Source organism: Chelonus insularis, unplaced genomic scaffold (genome assembly GCF_013357705.1).
Source record: "Chelonus insularis isolate UGA/USDA-ARS -01 unplaced genomic scaffold, ASM1335770v1 contig_276_pilon, whole genome shotgun sequence".
NCBI classification, from domain to species: Eukaryota; Metazoa; Arthropoda; class Insecta; order Hymenoptera; family Braconidae; genus Chelonus; species Chelonus insularis.
Window position 1 is genome coordinate 227,178 of NW_023276462.1, and position 22,410 is coordinate 249,587.

At 28.8% G+C, this 22,410-nt stretch overlaps 1 protein-coding gene across 2 annotated transcripts in view; it reads left to right on the forward strand.

Moving 5' to 3' along the window:
- The window catches only part of PlexA (plexin A), a 149,953-nt gene that overhangs the window by 104,906 nt on the left and 22,637 nt on the right, over positions 1–22,410 (forward strand). For both annotated transcript variants that reach the window (XM_035080383.1, XM_035080384.1), the window contains exon 3: positions 1,161–1,343. In XM_035080383.1, coding sequence (XP_034936274.1) covers positions 1,161–1,343 — 183 coding nt within the window. The remainder of the gene's footprint in view (positions 1–1,160; positions 1,344–22,410) is intronic.

The following is a 22,410-nucleotide window of genomic DNA, read 5'->3' on the forward strand; positions in this document are numbered from 1 at the left end:
TTGGTTGATCCTCACGTGGATTCAAACTCTAGCGACGTTTGTTCCGCTTGTCTAACTCGCGTGGGTGTGAGTCGAGGGCATTTTACTTCTATACTCATTCAGGCGCCACCTCGTTTCACATTAATACTACTTTGCAGTCTCTCTTCAATACATATGTACATTAACAAATGCCCTCAAGTTATATGTACTCTACATTTTCTTATTGGATTATATTACTCTCAGATTAACTGACCGACGTTTTTCTCTATACTTATTTCACAACAGAAATCAATCATTTGCTAATATATTAGCTATTGCCATTCTAAATCTTTTCATTTTTTTTTTTCTTTTTAAAAATTAATGACTCTTACCAAGACGTTAGAAAAAAAAAATTTTATTTTACTGGCAATAATACTGATATATTATTGATATTTATTAAAATTTTTTATGCTTATATTGCGTTTTGCAAAATGTTTGCAAAGAGTCATTTTTATTTTCTTGATCGAAGAATCAAGTTGTAATAAATTGAAAGTGAAGTACACGAGGGTGAATAAAATTAATTTTGTGTAATAAAGTGTTTTCATTACAGTGAAATTATATTTCTAAATTGATTAAATTTAATAAAAAAAAATCTTTTAAATTAAAGTACAACAAAAAAAAAGGAAAAATTGAAAATGTTTTATTGAAAGTCTTTTAGTCTGAACTGTTTGAAAAGTTGAAGAAAATAAATTTGTTTTTGCAAAGAATAAAATTTTCTTAGGGTTTTTTTATCGTGAATCTATTATTCTAATGTACATAGTGTAGATATAGCATACATGTTTACGTATGCTACAATATAAAGTAAACTGAGGTAAGAAGTATCTGAGATAAAAGTGTCCTTCAAAGAAAATCGAGGAATGTAAATTTTGCCATTGAGGACAACATTTAATACATTATTGTCTCTTAAATCAATCGAGAGAACCAAAGCCTCAAGAGTATAAAAAATTCGAATTTTCTATTTCTCATTCACCAGTATTGTAAAACTAGAAAAACATGCAAAAAAAAATCCCAGAAAATTTAATTTAAATTAAAATAACAATGCATGGGAATTTTTTAAATTAAATATCTGACATATTGGGAGAGGGGAAAAATTCATCATTTAAATAGAGAAATAATTTTAATTTTTTTCCTGTTTTTTTCAGAAACTACAAACAATTGCGGAGGATTTTTGTGGTTTAGACGTCAACACACCATTGGGTGGATCGGAGCCAATGACAGCAGCTCCAGTGCTCACTTTTCCAGAGCTATGTACCGCTGTAGCAGCAACATCTACTGGAGATTTTACCGTTGTCTTTATAGGCACTCGTAAGGGCCATTTGAAGAAGGTAAGTTGAAAATGTTTTACAATCTCTTTTTACCCACACATTTACGTATTTATCCCACTAGGAAAAAGGAAAATTCAATTTTTAAATGCAAATTAAATATCATTTTTATCAACTATAAATATTCAGTAGTGTTTTTATTACTATTATTATCGTTATTATTATTAATTCTACTAACAAAAAAAAATTTATAAATCTATTACTTAGTCTCAAGAGTTGTTATTCTTGTTTGAACACCAAAAAAAATAGAAAACACGAAAAATAAATAAATAAAAAGCAAATATCTACGAAGAGAAAAGTAACGATAAAAAAAGGAAACAGTTCGATCGAAGCATCTTCAAATCGTCTCTTGGTTGTTGTGAGATCTTGAGAAAGCTTCGAGTCTTGATGTAATTTTGCAAGGATGTAGTACGAGCAATGTTACAGCCACCACGCTCGTGGCTTTGCCAACGCCCGCGTTGTTCGACCAGGACGTGCTCTATTGCTCCATTACGAAGTTTACCAGCGCGACGGGTCTCTCGTGCACGTAGAACATGAACTACAAAGAAAAAAAACGAGAGAATATCGTGTCCGTAAAGCCCTTTAGATGTCTATGAGATCTGACAAAAACATCTCCATTAACGTCGTCCAGTATATGCTTGCTTTCCCTTCACTCTCCTTCGTGTCAATACAACTTATCCTTCTGTCAAGAAAAACCCACCACCTTTTTTTATTTGCCAAACACCCTTATTGGGAGTCATTAATGCACCTAGGGGAGATGAGAATTTATCTGTGGTGGATCTATGCAGGTTTTTCGAAGCTAAACTGCTACTCAAGTTACTGTGCAGTAAAAGTAAACGACCCTATTCCTATATATATTTAATGTGTTTGTTTTTCTAATTATTTTTCGTGCAGGCAAATAAAGTGACGATAATTATCTTCTTTTTTTATTTTCTTTGCTTCCTTAAATGAGAAAAAAAAAATCATTTTATCTCTTTTTTTTTACAGAGAGTAATAACTTTATTTCTCTTATTAAAAAATATTCTTTAATATTTAATCTATTCCTTTGCATGATAAAAATAATTATAAACACCTGGTGGTGATAAAATTTTCTCGTTACTAAATTTAAAGAATTTTTTTTTATTTTCAATTCTCATATTGTGTGTAAGCATTTGTTGTAAAAGTAAATATTCAATATTTATTTGGCTATGAAAAACCATCAATTTTAATTGACGATGTAAGTTATAATAACATAAAATAGATTGTCTAAACAAATTTAAATAGGGTTTCTTATTAACTATCTGATGTTATATATTACAATTTTATAAATTTTTTTACCTAGTGTAAAATATACCTTTCGTTTTATGTATCTTTTAAAATTTATTACATTATTTTTATCTTTGATCTTCAATATTACTCGAACGAGATGGATGTTTAAAAGACGATAAATTAAAAAAAAAAAAAATTAACAGTAAAAGCATTTCTCATTCTTTTAAATTTTCTGGTCCCCAGTGAGAGAAAAGTATTTTCGATCACATCAAACATTAAACCATCAATTACCACATCGATTATAAAACTATTAATTTTCTTTAATGATCTATTTTAACGAGCATAAATACTTCTTATGCATCTGTTATATCCCTATTTTTCTTAAATTGTATTTTTAGAGTAAATTTAGTATGAACTGAAATGTCCAACATGTGTAAAAAGAGACAAATGGTTGAAATCTTATACTACTTTTATACGAAAATTCGTGCAGATATCACACTTATCTTTAGTTCATACGACGATTTCCACACTTGTTTAAGTGCAAATGTAGCATAAGACTACATTCGTTCATTCTGTTACTCTAGACATATAAAAATGCGCCACTTTCTTCACTTGTTGCTACACCATGTAGCATTTATCTGAGTTAATTTACTGCTGAAGTAAAATCTCTGATATTCAATAAATTTTATCGTACCTGTCATATAATGAAACAGGTGATTAGATGGGTAATTAAGATACAAAATAATCCATTGATTAACATTAAAAATCATTAATTAACTCATCTCAACTATCTCTCTTTCTTTCAATCAGAATTACTCTTTATTAAAATAAAAACAAAATTTGTTGTTCCCTTTAATGATAATTAATTTCTGTATCTCGAATATTTACTGTGAAAATACGCAATCTAAAGTAGAAAAATATGGAATCAAAGACCATAATTTAAAGCCGAGACGACAAAAGTCATTATCACAGATCTTTTCGACTAAAAAAAAAGAAAAATTTCAAAAGCCTTGTAATTTAATAATATATGCGTTTCATTTACTATAGTATGAATTGTAGCTCAAGCAAAAGATCTTGTACAGATACTTGATAGATAAAGTTTTTTTTCCAAGACATTGATACATTGAAAAATGGTTAAGAAATTTTGATATTTTATTACACGTAATTTGCATACTGCACTGGTATGAAGATGATTTTGTATTTGTGCGGGAGTAAAATAACACAAGAGAGAGGAGGCTAGGAAGTCAGGGAAAGATGGTTGAACAAGACGGAACGAGAGTCGAGTTACACGCTGATTACACGCACGTCGAAACGTTTAGTCGACAAGAGAGATAGCATGACCCACCATTTGATTCATTGCCGCACCCTGAAGGTAATCGCGAGGCGATTGTGATTAATTAATGAACGCGCGTAGGTAGTCCGGAATTGTTGGTATGGCCCGAGTGCAATATGTATATATACGCTTGAGAGTTTATTCCTCTCTCATTCTCTGTTTAACTAACACATATCTATGCATCTCCCTTGTGAGTTTATTTTCATGAGAGAATTCATATGAGATACGTGTAATTATTTACGCCCGTATGTATTATTTTATTGAATGAAAAATAATATATATATATATATATATATGGATGGAAGAATTTAATTATTTATGGTAATCATTTTGATTGAATTATCTGGTAAAAAAGCATCATTAGTGAATATAAACTATTTGATCGTTCACTGTTGGGAGTATAATAAACTTTGACTGATTGTTTTCGTTTTTATACACTCACGATAAATGGCCATTTCAGATATCTCACCCGTCATCGGAACAACATTTATCTACAAAAGTCATTCTCTTACTCTCCATGATCCTCCATTCTGTTTCCCTATTACTTATATATGTAATTGTCAGACAAAAATTTGCCAATTAACCTAGACCGTATCGACCATAAACACAATCATAAATCATCATTGACCTTTTATCAAATCTTTTTTTTTCTCTTCTACTTTCATTATTCCTCAATTTTTTAGAATGAATTATGAAATTATACTGGGTTACCTAACATTGACTTCTTCAATAAATTTATTATTATTCTTTCCTTCTCATCTATGAAATTAAATGATAGTAATATTTATTGTTTAAAATATTGATGTTTTGTAATAATTAATTGAATATTTTGAATACTTTGAAATTCTCAATTAGTGTTTTAATAAAAAGATACATTTCATGCTCGTTAGATTATGGTTTTGTCTAATAAATTTGATATTCATGAAAATTGATATGCTTGAAATTTATTGATGAATATTTTCTAATTAATAGTAGTTACAATTATTCAGATTAGATATCATTAAATAATCCTTCATAAGCATTACAAAGAGTTCAATATTAGTCAAAAAAATATTAGTTATCCATCATTAATCCCTTTAACTATTGAAAGCTATTATTGTGAATAATTGTTTATTGATTTAAATCCATTCTTTTTCAATGTGAAAGTCTTTTCAATTTATACTACATCATTTTTTTTTAACCAATAAATTATTTTTTATTCGATTTCAATTAACACAAACTTTCTAATAAATCAAAAATTTTTTAAAGATTTTATCTCAAAGTAATTTCTAGTCTTCAACTTGATCCATTTATATAAAAGTTTGTCTCAATTTATGGATTATTACATAAAAGAAAGTATTTGTCGTTTAAATTTTCTTTTATGCAGAAAATTTAATTAATTATCATGCGCTTGGAATCTTTAAAACTACATGAATCATTTTAGATCACCCTATATAGACCTAGAGAATATGATACTTTTATTCCCTCGACTTCTCTACAATTATCAACCGAACATGATTGATCGAACCTTATAAATATTGAGATTTAAATTGATCCACTCATTCACACCCATAAAAAACGTGAGCAAAAAAAGAAGGAATTGAGATAAATTTAACGAGAAGTGACAGCCGGATGTCAACAAAGATAATTGTTAGGGCGATGAGTTCGCGATTGCAATTAATTATGATTGAGTACGCGTGTGCTCTCTTTTCTCAGCATTTTAATAATATCCAACATATACAATATCTCAACTCAATAAGTAAATCCATGTAAAACATAAACGGACAGTTATCTGAACGTGTAGAGTTGAAACTGATTGGTTAGCTGTTGGTATTTAAGCCACGAGCTCCACGCTGTCGCATGAACTTGATGCATAGTCGTACATATCTCATCCCGGAAGGATTATTAATTAATGATCGAGCCTTCTCTTTCCGAGTTACCGCGTGTTCAGCCACAAGTGCCGACTCATTTGGTTGAGCGGTGGTTCAGAGGTCACGGGGAGATGCCACGATCTATGACCACAGTCGATTCGACCTACGTGACCATTCGAGTGGTGCATAACTCGAATCGCCGCGAGATCGTGCTGCTTTATCCACGTACTTTGTTTGTAATCCCGCACTATTCAACACTCATTTAAGAACTAATGCATCCTGCACTTTGATGACTCGAAGAATCATTTATCATTTCTATAATTATCTCTATTATCACGTCTATTAATTCCTTCATTATTGTTATTATACAGCACATATTTACTTTCAACTTCTTTTTCTCTTTGTGTTCATTTATTTCCTCTCGTTTGAAAATGTAATTACTCTAATATTTTCATTATTCGTATCCTTGCAGAAATTCTCTGATGCTTTTTGCATTCTCGTTAATCTCTTTATTATTTTAAATCCAATGAAACAAACTACGATAGTATATGATGGTTATTACATTTCGCATAAAGTGTATTGGAAATGTTAAATTATTCAAGTGGTCTGTAATATTTTTGGGAATAAGGATTTTTTTTGTTAAAGTATTTAGTAGATGTGAGATAAAAATTTTGTTGACTGTCATTCAATCACCATTGTCTAGTATTTTTTGATCAGTAAAAAATTTTTCTGGGTATTTTCATGCTTCTAAAGATATGTATCAATAGAAAATTTAATTAAATTCATCCCAACATCCGGATAATTTACGTTCTTTTTGTTGACATCATCAATAGAATATGTACTCAATGATTAATTTCATCAGTGCACTATTTATTGATTTATTTTACGAAATAAAATTTTTTTCATTATTTTTTCTTATGAGAATCATTGTTTTAGAACAATTGCTGGTATATAACATGCAAAATAGGTTATTGTAATATTTCTAGAATATAAATTCAGCATAATAGGAACAGGAAGGAAATCATTTATGAAAATATTTTGGGTTTAAATTTCTCATTTTCAGTATATGTAAGTACAATTTTCGATAATGAGCAATCGATTAGACCATTCTACACATGATATTGGTGTCATTTCGTATCTATAATGAAAAAGTATGATACATTTGAAAATATATTTTCGCGTGAACATTTTTCTTTGTTCATCATCCGAGTTTTAACCTGATGTATAGAGTGTATATACATGTAGTAATTTTTTTCATCCGTCAACATAGGGGGTGAAAAGAGAGTATGAGGCAGGGATGAGTAGGACGAAAAACAACGGATGATCGATCACGCTAAAATGACTACGTATTTTTTTTTATTATTATTATTTTCTTTTTTTTTTTTTATACTTTATTTATTATTCCCTTCCCTATATATTTTTATCTTCCTTTTTTTAATTGGACACATTGACTGCATGGATCTCTCAAATTCGTATGCACCATTTTGTGTTATTTTTCATGTTTATTTTTATTTTTTATTAAGTAAATATATTTTTAAATTAAAGCGAGTGGTTTGGATTTAAACCATCCTCGGCACTGTTCAACGATGACGCGTTTAAATCGAGTCGATGTTATCACAAGTCCACAATCGATCTTCATACACGTAATGAACGTAAGAGAGACAAAGAGAGAACGAGAACTTGTGTTTTCTAGATCGAATCTTCATGAGAGTCTTCTACAGAGATGAGTTTTGTCTTCTTTTCATTCGTCCTCACAGAGATTAATTTATCTATTCGTTCTTCTCGATCCCTTCTTCAACTGCAACCTCTAGTCTTTACATAATTGATGTTCATTCTCGGTAGAATGCCGACTCATTTTAAACCATGACCGATGTATATACTTTGAAATATCTGTAGATGAATATTTTAATACATAAATAATATGAATATATGCAGTTTAATCAACAAGGTATTCCCAATCAACAAATATCATCTTTTTTTTTATCGTTTTTAATATAGGACAATTTATTTCTATTTAAAATTAATATCAGTTACAAAATCCTAATTTTGATTTATTTTTTGTATCTATTTTTTATGATTTTAAGTTAAAAAAAGGTTTATTTTAATCTTTTTGGATGAAAAAGTTGGTAATAAACTTCTAATTAGTGATATAATTTTTTTTATTAATTATAAATTAGTTTGAAAAATACTCAATTAAAAGTTCTTAATATTTATTTTTAAGTTTACCTTTTCGATATGTTTTTGATATACTTTTTTAGCAAACTTATTTGATTATTTAAAAGTTAGAAATTTTTTATTTATTTTTTAAAAAAATTATGTAAACGAGCAAATAAGATTTTTTATAGTTAACTGAAGAGCATCTTAAACTCGTGGAAAATTGTGGTATGAATAAAAATCATTTCATCTGACCGAAATACTATTAAACATAGTGAACTTTTAACTTCTCTCAATTTTTAATTCCTCAATAAATTTTAATCCTCTTAATATTGCATTATTTTTAGCACCAGATCTTTTGAAAAAAAAAAGAAAATAAAGTTTTGATTGAAATTCATTCTAAAATTTTTATTTTTTTTTAACAAGCAAGATTCGTTGTTAATTATATAGCATAAATTGTTCTCCTAATTTAATTTGCTTTTCATTTATTATTTAACAAATTCTTATCCATTTTCTACCTTTGAATTCAACCCACTCGCTTATTAGTTAACGAACTTCATTTATCTTAAAATTTTTTCCCATCCATACTCAAGTATATAACAATAAAGTTTACTTATTTCCTTTACGTTTACTTTCTCCATCTCTTTTTACCGTAACAAACTTCTATGTATTCTCATACAAAAACTTGATTCTAGATTAATTATCGTACAAAATCGCGAGATGTTAAAGCCACGCAAAGTCTTCCTAACGTGCAGCGCACACAGACTCTTATACTCTAATAGCAAAAGTTTCTTGGAACAACGCGTCGGATTGCCAAGTTCAATTGAGTTCGGCTGATCGAGCAAGAAGCTCCTTGACGCAAGATTAATTAATCGACATTAAACTAAGCAATTAATCGAGCACGAAGAACAAATGTTTTATTCATTTCTTTTATTTTCTATACTTCTCGATTCTCTTTATAAGTACTTGACGAACGAAACTCTTTAAAAGAAAAATTCCACTGGAGGTGAAATAAAATTTTAAGAATCACACCCTTATATAAGATGTAATAAAATAAAAATGTGAGGAAAAAAGATATATAAAGGAAGCGAAAAAGAAGATTGGCTAAAACTCTACAACTGTAAAGTTTTTAAGACACAATCAGTTCTCTTTACTCATCACTCTATACTCTAGCTATATACCTATATACCAATGTCAAGTACTGTCTTATTACTTCCTTTGCTTATAGCACTAAACATTATATCATTGTTATTATTGTTTTGCAATGTATACAACTTTATACTTCAATTTTATTACAGCGAATGATTAAGATATATATATATATATATATACATATATATTGTTTTATACCTTTTAATTCTATACGAATATTGATACAAATGAAATTTTGATTATTATTATGTCTTGTCTGATATTGAATTACCTTTGACGTCAAATTAAGCTTTAATCTTTTGTCTTGAAAATATATAATGTAGGATTCAAGAGGACTAAAGCAACTAAATTGAATAAAAATATCGAATATTTTCATTCAGGACAAAAAAAAATGCTATTTTATCATTCTTAGGAAGAAAATTTAATCGATTTATTCTTTAAAGATTAAACTGACAGATCGTAGTATACATGCTGTCTTTCAAACCCTCGTCTCCATATCATGAGATTCCTCAAAATACTTTTCGCACATTAAACAGAAGTTCCAAAGTAATAATTTAAATGTTCCCGCACATTCAAAAGCTCTATTCCAACACAAATTAATCATAAAATCCTCGGATTAACCTTAAATATATTCATAATTACCGCTAGGGTTGTCTGAACGGTACTTTTATTCACTAGCATGAAGAAATAATAAAGATACTTGGTCGTAAAGTGAGATTGAGTCTATCTTAAGCCACAAGTATCGTCACTTCTGACTCTTGTTGGTGAACAACCGGATGTACTTAAATCTAAATCCTCCTATAGAGAGTCAGTAGTGATGGGCACGGGAGAGCGCGCGCATCTAAGCGATTCGGTTGACCCGATCTAACCTCTTAGTGCAGTATCCGCATCGAATCTGTCTAACCGAATACTTTACCACATCCAACGGTTCTCATGGCATTAAAATTCTCAACTTCCGTGATCCCCCGCTTTCCTTCTTCTCTTTCACTATTATGTACCAACATATAGACGTACATTCACGTACCAGGACAATCCTAGTTGCTTCTTCAGCTCCACTCCTGCAAGCTTATTTTGTTCGAGCCTTGTCTAATCGAGAGACGCACGATCGATAGCACACAAATAAGAGCGTTTGAAGACCGTCCAAGTCGAAGGTGAACACAAGTCATCTCTTTTCTCTATTCTTTACTTTTCATTCTCTTCCATCTCTCCCATTATAACTAAGCCTCATTCCCCTGGAATTCATCATACCCTAACACACTCTCATGATTACTATCTTCATTCACCCTGACTTTTTGTGTTATCTCGTTTATTCATCACTAATTTAAACTGGACTTTGAAGTCTCTGGCAATCTCATAAGCTCATAACTTCAATATTATTTTCATATCGATGGTAACGAGAGTATTTCACTATTTGTAGACAATTAGTATAGCATTTATTGATCGAGATGTATATTGCAAATGTGCTATTCCAATTAAACTAACCACTCAAAGTTAATCAAAGTTGGTGAGGGGAAAAACTTGATAAAAGCCTTTTAAATAAAAGATATTTTTAATTCAAATAAAACTCATCTGCTTAGTGATAATTAGTTACGGGATTTTCTTGCTTAAAATACATGAATTCAAAGGTAATTCTATCAAGTACTTGAAATAAAGGAATAATTCGTTTAAATGAAGATTTAATTGAATTTTCTCCAATTGATTATTTTACAGAATGTAATGAATATTCGTTTATGCTTTGCTGCTAAGGAGATTTGTATTTTTAAAAATTTATTTCCTTTTCTTTTTATTGAAAGAAATCTTATTGAAGAGCTTCATGAAGTTGGAATACTAATAATTCAAAGAATTCATCGTTAAAGTTGGACTTTGTAGAGTTAAATAAGTTTGTTAGCATCTAGTTGGTTGATAGAATTGATTAATTAATGATTTTTAGAATTTATTGATTTCTTGATGATGAAAACAGAAAAAAATTTCTAACATAGAAAAAAAAATCTCAAATGAGAAGTAATAAATTAAATAAACATCTAGGATTACAAGTGGATCATGTAGCCATTTAATCATGGTAATAAAAGTTATAAGCAAGGTCACCGGCATTGAGGTCATAAGGACCGATCAATCGTCTAAAGTATTGTTAACCTGAGTAACCAAGAATAAACAGGTGCTCGTTAGACAATCTTGCAAGGCAATATACTGAGACTGTTAAAGCCATCTTCTTTCAAGAGTGATTAGTCAAAGAGATACTTTCGCTCTTACTAGGGACTTGATTTTGGCGACGAAGGCCAATAATTCTAACGACCGAGGATTTATTATTTTCTTGTCTGATATATGTGAACCTTTTCCACTAGTGTTTCATCGACTAACCAATTTACTACACTAATGCTTTTATAACTTTCTCCACTTGATTAATTCTCTAATATGTCTTTAATGATTGTCGTAATATCGAGTATCGAGTACAATGCATATTATAAGGTGAAGGGTCGAGTTATCAATAGTTTATGACAAGACTCAGAACTTTGATCATTACTTTCAATTAATTTACTCGTAGTCTAGATATTGCCTTGTATAGTGGATTAATTCTGTATTTTATTTGTTGAAAAACTGGTTTGTAAATTTATATTCATGGAAGATATCGTACATAAGAGTTGCTCCTGTTGAATCTTATTCACGAGTTTGGCTTCTGGTTGATCTGGAATCTGACGGAGCAAGAAATATGCATATTAATCGATGTAAACTCACTAGAAATGTGTGAACAGCAGCAGCAGCAGTATTTTTTTTTTCATTATCTGCATGGAATTTATTAAGTCATTTTTGAATTTTTATTTATGCAATTGAAGAGTTTTTATATTGTTATTTAAAAGCTCTATTTCTGATTAATCCGGAATTCATTGTGGTTGGAATATGCATTTCTATTACCTTGGAAGAGGATCGATTTAGTATGGATATGATTAAGATTTTTTTCTTAAATTAAATCTAGCTGGATAATATTTATGAATATTTTTTATTAAATTTGACCACAATTATTTCATTATTGAGTTGTGATTGATTCTACATCAACTCAATGTGACATAAATAATTGAATTAATTAATATTATTTTAATAATTTTAAATATATAATCGTGTTAGATCAAGTTTGAAAACATTATCCAGAAAATAAAACTTTGAACTTTTTTTCCGTTTTCTAATAATTATTGATAAAATAAAGACTCATTTTTTTAAAAAAAGAAATAATGAAAATCTATTGATTGTCAGTCGATTACTACCAATTCAAATACTCTCAAGTACACCATTGGGAATTAGTGAAATTGAATCCATCGTATTAGTAAAATCAGTAAGCTAATTCAATTAGTTATCAATTAGTCAACATCAGTCAAAATTTCCTTCTTGATCATATTTACATTAAAATCATTAAAATTTTTATCTAAAAGAATGTTCTGATTAATTTTTTTAAACCAATCAAATCTTTTATTGTTTTTTAATTTTCCCCAACAAAGATATTCTCCTGAATTTCATCTATTTATTAATCTGCAATATCATCTTGATTTATCATCTCTGCTCGACAATATCCTCAGCAAAGTACATTGGAATCATTGACAATAATTCTCACTCGCTGGAGAATTTTCTTGGAATTGTTTTTCCCAATTTTCCATTATCGTAAATGGACGATATATTTGAGTGAATCCTCAGCTATATGTTGGTAATAGTAGTCTTTACTTTAAAGTCCTTCTATATTGTTTTTTTCACACAAGACTGTTATTGATTCTTGGGGAAATCGAATAGTATTGAAAACTAAAGTGGCCTAGAATTAGATATGTATTTTATAGCGATTGCGTTAATTCGACAAGAATAAAGTCGGCTTACAACAAATTTAAATTACTAGCTGGATAATAAGGGTAATATAGATGCAATGAATGAATTTGTATGCGCATGAAAATAGTTATCTACTTATTAAGTTGGAAAAGCGTGCGCTGTTGTAAATTGAACGTCTCTAATGTCGTATTCGGGATGGTTCGACCGACGTTGGCTCCCTTGGGAGGTCAAACACGCGGACGGAAAACGAGACATCGTGTGGAAGGTAACACAACTCTGTCTATCTAGTTGTATTCCTTAGTTCTGTGCTCTGTGGACCAACGCAATCGACTGGCAAGCACACTTGTGTCTCTCTCCGTTACGTTTTCGCATCCACATCATTCCCGAGTGTATACATGCACGTCGGACTGCGGAAAAGAGGGTGAGGAGGGACTGAATTGAAGGAAGAAATGAGAATGAGGATACGAGAAGTTACCATTAAACTTACTCAGATCACACCGAGAGGGAAGTCTGCTGTGCAGCAGCCAACCGAGAAGCCACAGAATGCCGACTCTCGTCAGCGAATTTTCCGCGAGAATGCAGAGGAATAAAAATGAAGATGGCACGAGGAAGAATGTATGTATGGCAGGAGAATGAAACTATTCCTTAGTTTAAGTTTAAAAAATTCTCAAAGTTTTTTATACCGCTGGAAAAATTTAATCTTCAGTTTGTATTTCATTGACTTGCTTCAGATGTCTAACTTTTATTATAGGTAAAATGAAAATTTTTTAGGAATATTTTTCATCTTTTTTGCAATACATACATTTGAATGATTTTATACCATTGATGTATTATATTCTTATGTCTTATGTATTCCATTTCTGAGCAATCATCAAGAATTAATTTACTTTAATTAAAGGAATAATTTAGTGAGAATAGTTTATCACTTAACTTTCTAATAGGATTTCATTATTGAGTTGATTAAAAATTATTACTACTTTAGTTGCAAATAGATGACTTTCATTTACGATAAAAAAATTCTTCACGTTACAAATAGATCTTCAATTGAAAATACTAATTATTGTCAGAGATAGTTTTTATTTATTCAAGATATTGGGTTTGAATAATTTGATTAGCTTTTAAGCTTGGTGTGCTATAAGACATAAATATAATATTTTTGCCCAAATAAACCAAACAAGGCTCTCTGGTGTGTTCTCAATCCAAAATTACGGTTGGAGTTTCCATAATAATTCAATTTAAAGTTTCATCTGTATCAAAATTGTTCAAGTGCTTTAGTAATGAAAGCTGACAATTTCTCTAAAAGTTGTTTTATAATTAAATATTAAATTTAATACTGTTCATAATTATTATAAAAAGTTTTAAGTAAATTTTATCAAGTAAACACACTGATTTACATCATAAAAATAAAGCAACACTGAAAAAAATCAAAAATATAGTTGAATTAACTATTATCATGTTTTAAATTTTTATTTAATATTTCGTAGAGTTTTTTCCAAATTATTGAAGAAATATTTCAAACAACTCATGTTAATAAAAAATTTCTAGAGCTAAAAGAATATTATCTTGACTTTTTATTTTTGAAAAAAATGTCATTTTAAAATTATTTTAATATCTTTAAGTTATCTAGAATACATAGGTTTATCAATTTAATTTCTTATATAGAAAAAAAATATATATATAAAATATCTGGAGATGATGTAGCAAGGGAAATTGAAAAAGGTTTGAAAAAGCATCAACGTCTTTCTCAAATGAACGAAAAGTCTCTCGATTTTCTTTTTTACTGTAGTCTACTTTACTCTATATATATTCAATTCGATTTTCAATAATTTTATTTTATTCCGTTTGCCACGAGAATTGGAAGAATGTACAAAAGTCCAACTTCCGCTTTTACTTGATATAGTAACAGCAGTTATTTAATTTAAATTTCCAACGTTAGGATGAACTACAAAGTTGATAGTTAATTTTTCTACAATTTTTCCTCATTACCTTGACTCTGTACCAAGAGTCTAAACGTTTTAAAAATTCTCTAGAGACAGATTCTGAGCATGTGACATCTGGCCAAGACATCGTTGAATTGAACAGGTCAGAGCAGAGCAAAACGCAAAAGAAGTCTAGATTTAAGTGCATTTAAATTTCCCAACGGGGACATGGACTGTCTCTCTATGCTTCGAGTTTCAACGAATTCGAAAGGACCCAGATGAGTTCAGGATTTTCATGGAAAGAGGTCACACATTGCAGACAAAGTCTTGGAAATGTTCTATTATTCGTGGGATCAAGAGAAGCTATCAAAGATTCATCCAGAAAATTCAATAAAACTGTCATCATTTGAATACTACTTTGTTGAAAATTGCTTTATTTCATCTCAATTTTATATAAATTCCATCACATGGATAGACATATGCAAACAAGTCTTTTGTATCGGAGCTATTTAATTGATTGTTCAGAATAAAACTTTCTATTCTATGACGAGGATGTTGCCATTCTGCACAGTCCAAGGATCTTTTGCACGCTTATCCCAGGTCGGTGCCTTGGAAAAACTTGCTGCAGACCTTGGACTAACCCAATAGGGAATGGAGAAGACAAAAGTAGGTGGCCCGCAATTATAAGAGTACTGGTAACCAGAGCAATAATATTACGCCTCAAGAAATGGATAAAAAAACAATGTATCAAGAAACGTCAAGAGTTGATTGCTATGCGTAAAAAAGTTCATCAAGATGATTTCACACTCCATGGAGAAAAATATACTTTGCTCTCATGTTTCTTTATATTAAACTTTATGAGAAAATACCAGTGATTAAAACTGTTCTACCATGAATAAAAGACAGATATAGATTTTTTTTTCATTTTTCTATATCCTGAATCAGGTTATATTTATATAGATATATACTTATAGATATCTTTATTTAAAATTTTCATCAGGAAAAAGCTACTTAAATTAATGGAATACTTCCTATTTCATGAATTTCTTATTTTTATCATTATTGTTATTATTACAATGACCATTTAGATTATTATGAGAGTGATCAAATTAATTTCTTTTTCCTGTTTTTTAAAGATTGTAATAAGTGCTGTGGAGAAAGTTAAAAAATTTTACAAGCATATTAAATTACACTTTGATTCAATAAAAGCGAGTTATAAAGTCTGTGGGTTATAGATTGTGACATTTAAAGTAGTTACAGATAAAAGAATTACTAGCGTGCCATAATTTTGTTTGACCATCAAATTATATACACTTAATCATTGTGATTGGAAATTAATTTTTTGTTATAGTCCTGTTGGTAGAAAATGCAAAAAACCCTAATAAATTGTATCTTTCAAAAACAAATTAATAGGAACATGATAAAAGTAGTTACTTGGATTAATTTTTTTTTCTATGTGACATTTGCAATTTATTAGTAAGTTAATAAAATGAAAAAAAAAGAAATACATTTAAGATCAACTCTAGATGATATAGTACATAAAATAAAATAGAACTTAATATTAAAATAAATATCTTCACATTTTGTGATCAGAAAAGTATCAGTATACACGTAATAAATATTCATGATGTATTACAGATGTAATATGTGGACACATAAAAAGTGCATTAGTGTCGATATTATCATCAAAGGAGTATAATAACTTACGTAACTAGTAACTACTTTTATTAAAGTTTTTTTTCTCCTTCCATTCACTCTGTATACTCCATTTCTATACGTAAAATTAATTTATTTATTTCTACATAATTTATTTCACAATTTCATTGTAGTTAATCAATAGTAAATAAATTTATCCCCATTTTTTTCTTTCTACTTTGATTTAATTCACTAATGATTAATAATTTTTTTAAGCATCTAAAAATTTCTTGTAACATATTATAAAGATTAATTGTAAATAATTAAGATGGAAAACTGATTTTTTAATCAATCATCCACCAGACTACATTAATTATTCAAAATTAATAACTAATTTTCATCATTCCTGACATAATTATGACAATTACTTTAAAAAATAAATATTTTTAAATAATATATATTCTTTTTAAATAAATCCTGTGAAATTTGAAAAAAATATTTTATCACCATATTAAAAAGGTAAAAGTGAGAAATCTCCACCCACAAAAACTTCATAAACAACTATTAATTCTAAACATGGTCTTAAGACATTTCTTCTTCGTCATAATCACTTTGAAATAATCACTAAAGATGTACACCTTTTGTATGTATTATGAATCCTGTCATTTAAGCGACAGTGATGGAGAGCATCCCATTTTAAAATATCTTCGTCAAAGAGATTAATAACACCATCGACTTGCTCCGGATTTTCCAAGTGAAAGTACAAAAAAATTCAAGCACATTAAAATTTATATTAATCTGATGACGAGAGTCTAACTGCAAAAGGAGTACTACCTTAATCTTATCGTAGGTTTTTATTCCAGATGAGTGCAATTCTTGAGATTATGGACAAATATGTACTGACGGTTGTCGTTTGACCGGGTGATTGAAACAAGAGAGAAAGTGTATATAAAGCGGGAGCAAAGAGAGAAAGGAGGGCGGGTGAACATGTTTAAATGCACGCCAACACGACGACGTTTACTGCATCTTGCTCCATAACACCGGATTTTAGCCAAACTTGGCTTGGTTCAACCCGGGTTAACTTTCACGCAAGGATTTTACGCGGGCTATTACACTTCTCAACATCTTGTACATATACCTAAAAGTCTTGTATTTGTATTTCTATAGCTTTATAAAGTTATTTCATTTACTTTATTTGTTTAGTTTCGAAGAAATTAAATATAAGTATCTAAATAGTTGCTTATTTTCCGGCAATAAACGTCCGATAAAATACATTTATTTATGTTGAAGAGTGAGGTTTTGCCGATTTGAAGCTTTTGGGTTGTTTAAATACAAACTTGTTCATCAATTCGGTAATAATGAACAACTCGTGTAGATATTTAAATCCAGTCTTTATTCTGGAGTCTTTAACATAAATTATTTAATTGTTAAGACGCCTCGTTTGATATAGCATTTACGAAACAATAAATTAAAAAAGGAAAGAGACTGTAAAAGTTTAGTAATAAAGTAGTTGCAGGGTAGATAAAGGGTACACTGTAAATCGAATATTAGAAAACATTTTTTTATTTAACAACAAACACATTTTTTATTAGATGATTTTTTAATAATATTTATTTATTCATTTTTGAATGTTTTCAGTGATAGATCAAGTTTTTTTTCAATAGAAATAATTAAGTTAGGTCGAGGGTTACAAAAAAAGTTCATTAAAATTTTACATAGCAAAGCTTTGAACTTCTCTTTGGTTCATTAAGACTTGACCATTTTTCATTTGAATAAAACAAAACAAATTATCACTCGAAAATTATACCTCAGTCTAAAATGAATATAAAATGTTTATTTATTAAACAAAAAAATCCAAGAAAAATGGATGAAATACATTGAAACAATAAAATAATGAATCACAAAATTTAGAAATCTCCAATTTCCTATAATTTTTAATAAATAAATAAATAAACTTAACTTGACATAATACAAGTATATATTGTACTTGCATACTTTTAAGTGGTAAAAGTTGGATAAAAAAAGTTGAAGAAAAATAAATTCGTATGCAAGTTGATATCTATAGCCAAGTAAGAATAGTTTGCACTACACAACCAGGAACTTTGTAACTATATATTGCTTGGTGGAACGGGCAAGTTGTAGCGCAGCACACTACTCGCAAATTCGTATAACGACACTCGTGGGTAAGTTTAAGCCCCCTAGCACACGCGAAAGCTGGTCAGCGTCATAGTGAAACATATAAAAAGACAATTGTGTGTGTGTAGACTTGTGCGCACCACGTGCTAAAAATAAATGTTTCATACAAGCGTTGCAATAAGCGTCGACAACAGACAACACACTCTAACTCACCATCATTTTCTCTATCTTGTCATTATTTTTATTTATTTTTACCCCTAAAATTTTTTTCCATCTCATCCTTTTCACATATATCTACATAATATCATGATATACGTACATATATACATTTATATTTATTTATTATTATTTGCTTCTTCAATTATTTATCCTATCGTCACTGCCGCAAGGGGCAAAGCCTGTATGTGTGCAGATGGAATTTACTTTTATATATACCGAAAGCGTAGAATTCCACCCGCTGAATAATCGCACGACAGAAACCGGTTTCACGGGCGTGCGAATGGATTGTGTATATGTTCTGGCATGAGTAACCCGGGATACGCGTGTATATGGTTATAAAGTGGCTAGTTGTATGAACGCGAGTGTTACGCGATTAATCGTACAAAAGAGGCGCACGCGACCAATCGATTCTTCAAATGATTTATCTTGAGTTTAAATTGAAAATAGTTTAATAGAGGTATCATTGATTTGTAATCAATTTTTCCGAGTAAATAACATGAAGATATATATCAATGTAAAAGCTACGGAGAATGTGTATTTCAATCAGTCAGATACACTTATTTCTTACTAATTGTTCAAGACAATGCGTGCGTGCGTTATTAGTTTATCAATTAGAGTGTGGGTTTTATTGACTTGCATATAAACTTGAATATATTTTGTACATTGAAATTAATCATTTAATTATTTATTTTTGTTGAATGCTTTAAAAATAATATTACAAATTTTAACATTGATAAACGTTAAATAATTATTTATTTATATATTTTTAAATGTATTGCAAAGAATTAATTTAAAGATAATTTTTTTTTAATTCAATATACACGGAGAGAATTGTTTCACTAAATGTATTTATAAGTAAAAATATTTCCATTCGATAGTAAATTTAGAGTTCTTGTAAGTAAACTTGAGACTCAAAAGGTGTCTTGGTAAAATAATTACTTAGAATAACTCAAAAATTACTTATGACAACCCAAAATTCACTATTGAACAGAAATGTTTTTACTTCTAAATTTTGAAATGTACTTGTCATTTTTGCACTTACATTTAGTGTAAAAATTCTTTTCGTGTACACTTTTATCAAAAATGTTTTATTTATAGAATTTTTAACACTATTGAAAGTTGAAAAATGAAATTTTTTTGAATTGCAATTAATATTCTTTTTTAAATTTGATTAGAAAAAGGCTACAGAAATTATTTACATAGGAAATAAAATTTTCTGCTTTAATAAATCAAGTATGAATTTTTTTAGCTTTGAACATTTTAATTTACTGCAATTTAACAGAAAAAAAAGAAATACATTAGTTTAATGTTGTTGGAAACTACCCTTCTAACAACCCTCTAGAGTTATGTATGCTCATGTATTTCTATCATTAACGCTCGAAATTAAGGACAGAATATTGCTAATGTAAGATAGTTTCTGGTTTTAAAGATGAAATATTTATTCGTTAAAAAAAGACAAATGATATGTTATTAAAAAGTTAATTCTTATTTATTAACAGTTAAGTAGTCATTGGATATTGCATTCAATAAATTTTTATCACAATAAATGATAATGAAAAGACAACTCGAAAGAAATGAAGTTTGCTTAAAAGAAGGAATGCTTAAAAAAATTGCAAACGTTATTATCTCAATTAAGAAGTCTTTTTCATCTAAAGAGAAAGAAAGAGAGTCAAAAATTGTTTAATGTCTGGATATCATTGATTTGTAATCAATTTTTCCGAGTAAATAACTTGAAAATATATATCTATCAATGCAAACGGAATCGAGAGTTAGTTTCAATAAGTAAGATTTTCTCTTTCTCAGTGCTTTCCTCTTCTCACTCTTTTATACTGATTGTGAGCTTGCTGGAGAACTACATCAAATCCTCAAACGAATCGGAGAGATTTCACGAATGAAATCGTACGACGATTCTGTTATATACTAGCTACTGTCTGAGAAGGGATGATAAAAGGAGGGATGAGGTGGCAAAGTGGTCTAACGTCTATTTCCCACTGAGTCTTTCATCTCGTGTTCAGTGAAACCGTTTCTCGAAAATGTCATTCAATTCGTTGAACCTAAAAGTCTTTTACTATATTCTCACTTGTCAGTCTCACACAGGCAAAAAATAGCTAATCTAAAAGGCGTTCATTTCATTTGGACTTTTCCTAGTTTTTTTTCTTCAAGACTTAATACGTACTCAAACCCACATCAATTCTACAGAATAAATCTGCACTAGTAAGTATCGAGTTTGATTCTTCTGATTTAAAGAGATAAGATGTATATAAGTTTTAAGTGCAAATAAAGAAAACTTATTTAAGAGAAACTTTGTCAATATAAAATTGTTGTGAGTGCACACTTATTACTACTAATAACGATTAAATATTACTAAAAAGTTAATACTATAATTTTTAAAGATTTTTTTCTCATTTTTATTCTAAAATAAAACTTTAATTCAAATGGGACTAATAGTTGTCCTGTAAAAAAATTAATTAAATCTTAAAAAAATTTTTTTAAAATAAAATCGAACAAAAAAAAAAAAAACTCAAATACAAAAATAACTAACTGCCATCAGGTTAGTTTTGACAAAAAAAAAAAGTATGTAAACAAAAATAAAAAATTTTTTTGTTTTAAATATTTATTTTTCTCGACAAGAAATTTAAATATTCATATCAAAAACAATAATATTCATGTGAGTCCTAGAATATTAAATGAAAAACAATAAACAATTTAGACAGAAGGAGTTTTTTTTGCTCATATGACAAAAATCTATTTTTATGTAATAAAGAAAAATCATTTTTTTATTCATATTTCATCTAGAAACATTAATTATTTTTTCATTTTAAAAAATTTAATTATAATTTAACAAGCATATGTACTATTACATCAAATAGTAATTAAACATCATGCACAAATACTTTCCAATAGCATTTATTCATTTAAACGAATCGTAAATCTAAAACTCTAATTGATATTCAAATTCGAAATAAACAAAAAACTTGACATACTCTTGATTGATTTACAACAGCTATTAGTGGTAGTTTTTGTGGCCGAATATTGTTAGAAAGTTTCAGCAAAACAATCAAACTTATTTTGTAAATAGAATAATTAACCTATGACCTATAAAAGAGTATTTCAACTGAATGAGTTAATTTGATTTTACACAAAAAAATCATTTAACTTAAATTACAAAACTTACATCAATATTTTCTCTTTAAAATTAAACAATTACAATCATATATCAAACGAAAAAATATCACAAAAATCAAACTAATTATTTTTAACTTGCAATTCATTATTTCTATTAAAAAAAAAAAAAGGGAGCTCATGTTGTTGAAATATAAATAAAGTAAACATTGATCAGAATAATTATTTCAATAATTAAATTAATGACCAAATTATAATAAACAAAAAGTATCGAGAAAAATATCCTGTTAGACGGAGAATATTTTTTAATGAGCTTGTTATTTCATTTTTAATTATTCATCATATTTATTTATTTATTTATATTTTTTTTTTTTTTTACATCAATCACAAGAGTTTTTTCCTATAAACATCCTCGTTATTTCATTTTCTTCATCTTGTTTAAATTTTCCTCCCGACTGTTTCTTTCATTTTTGTTTTAATATTTTTACGATGCTATT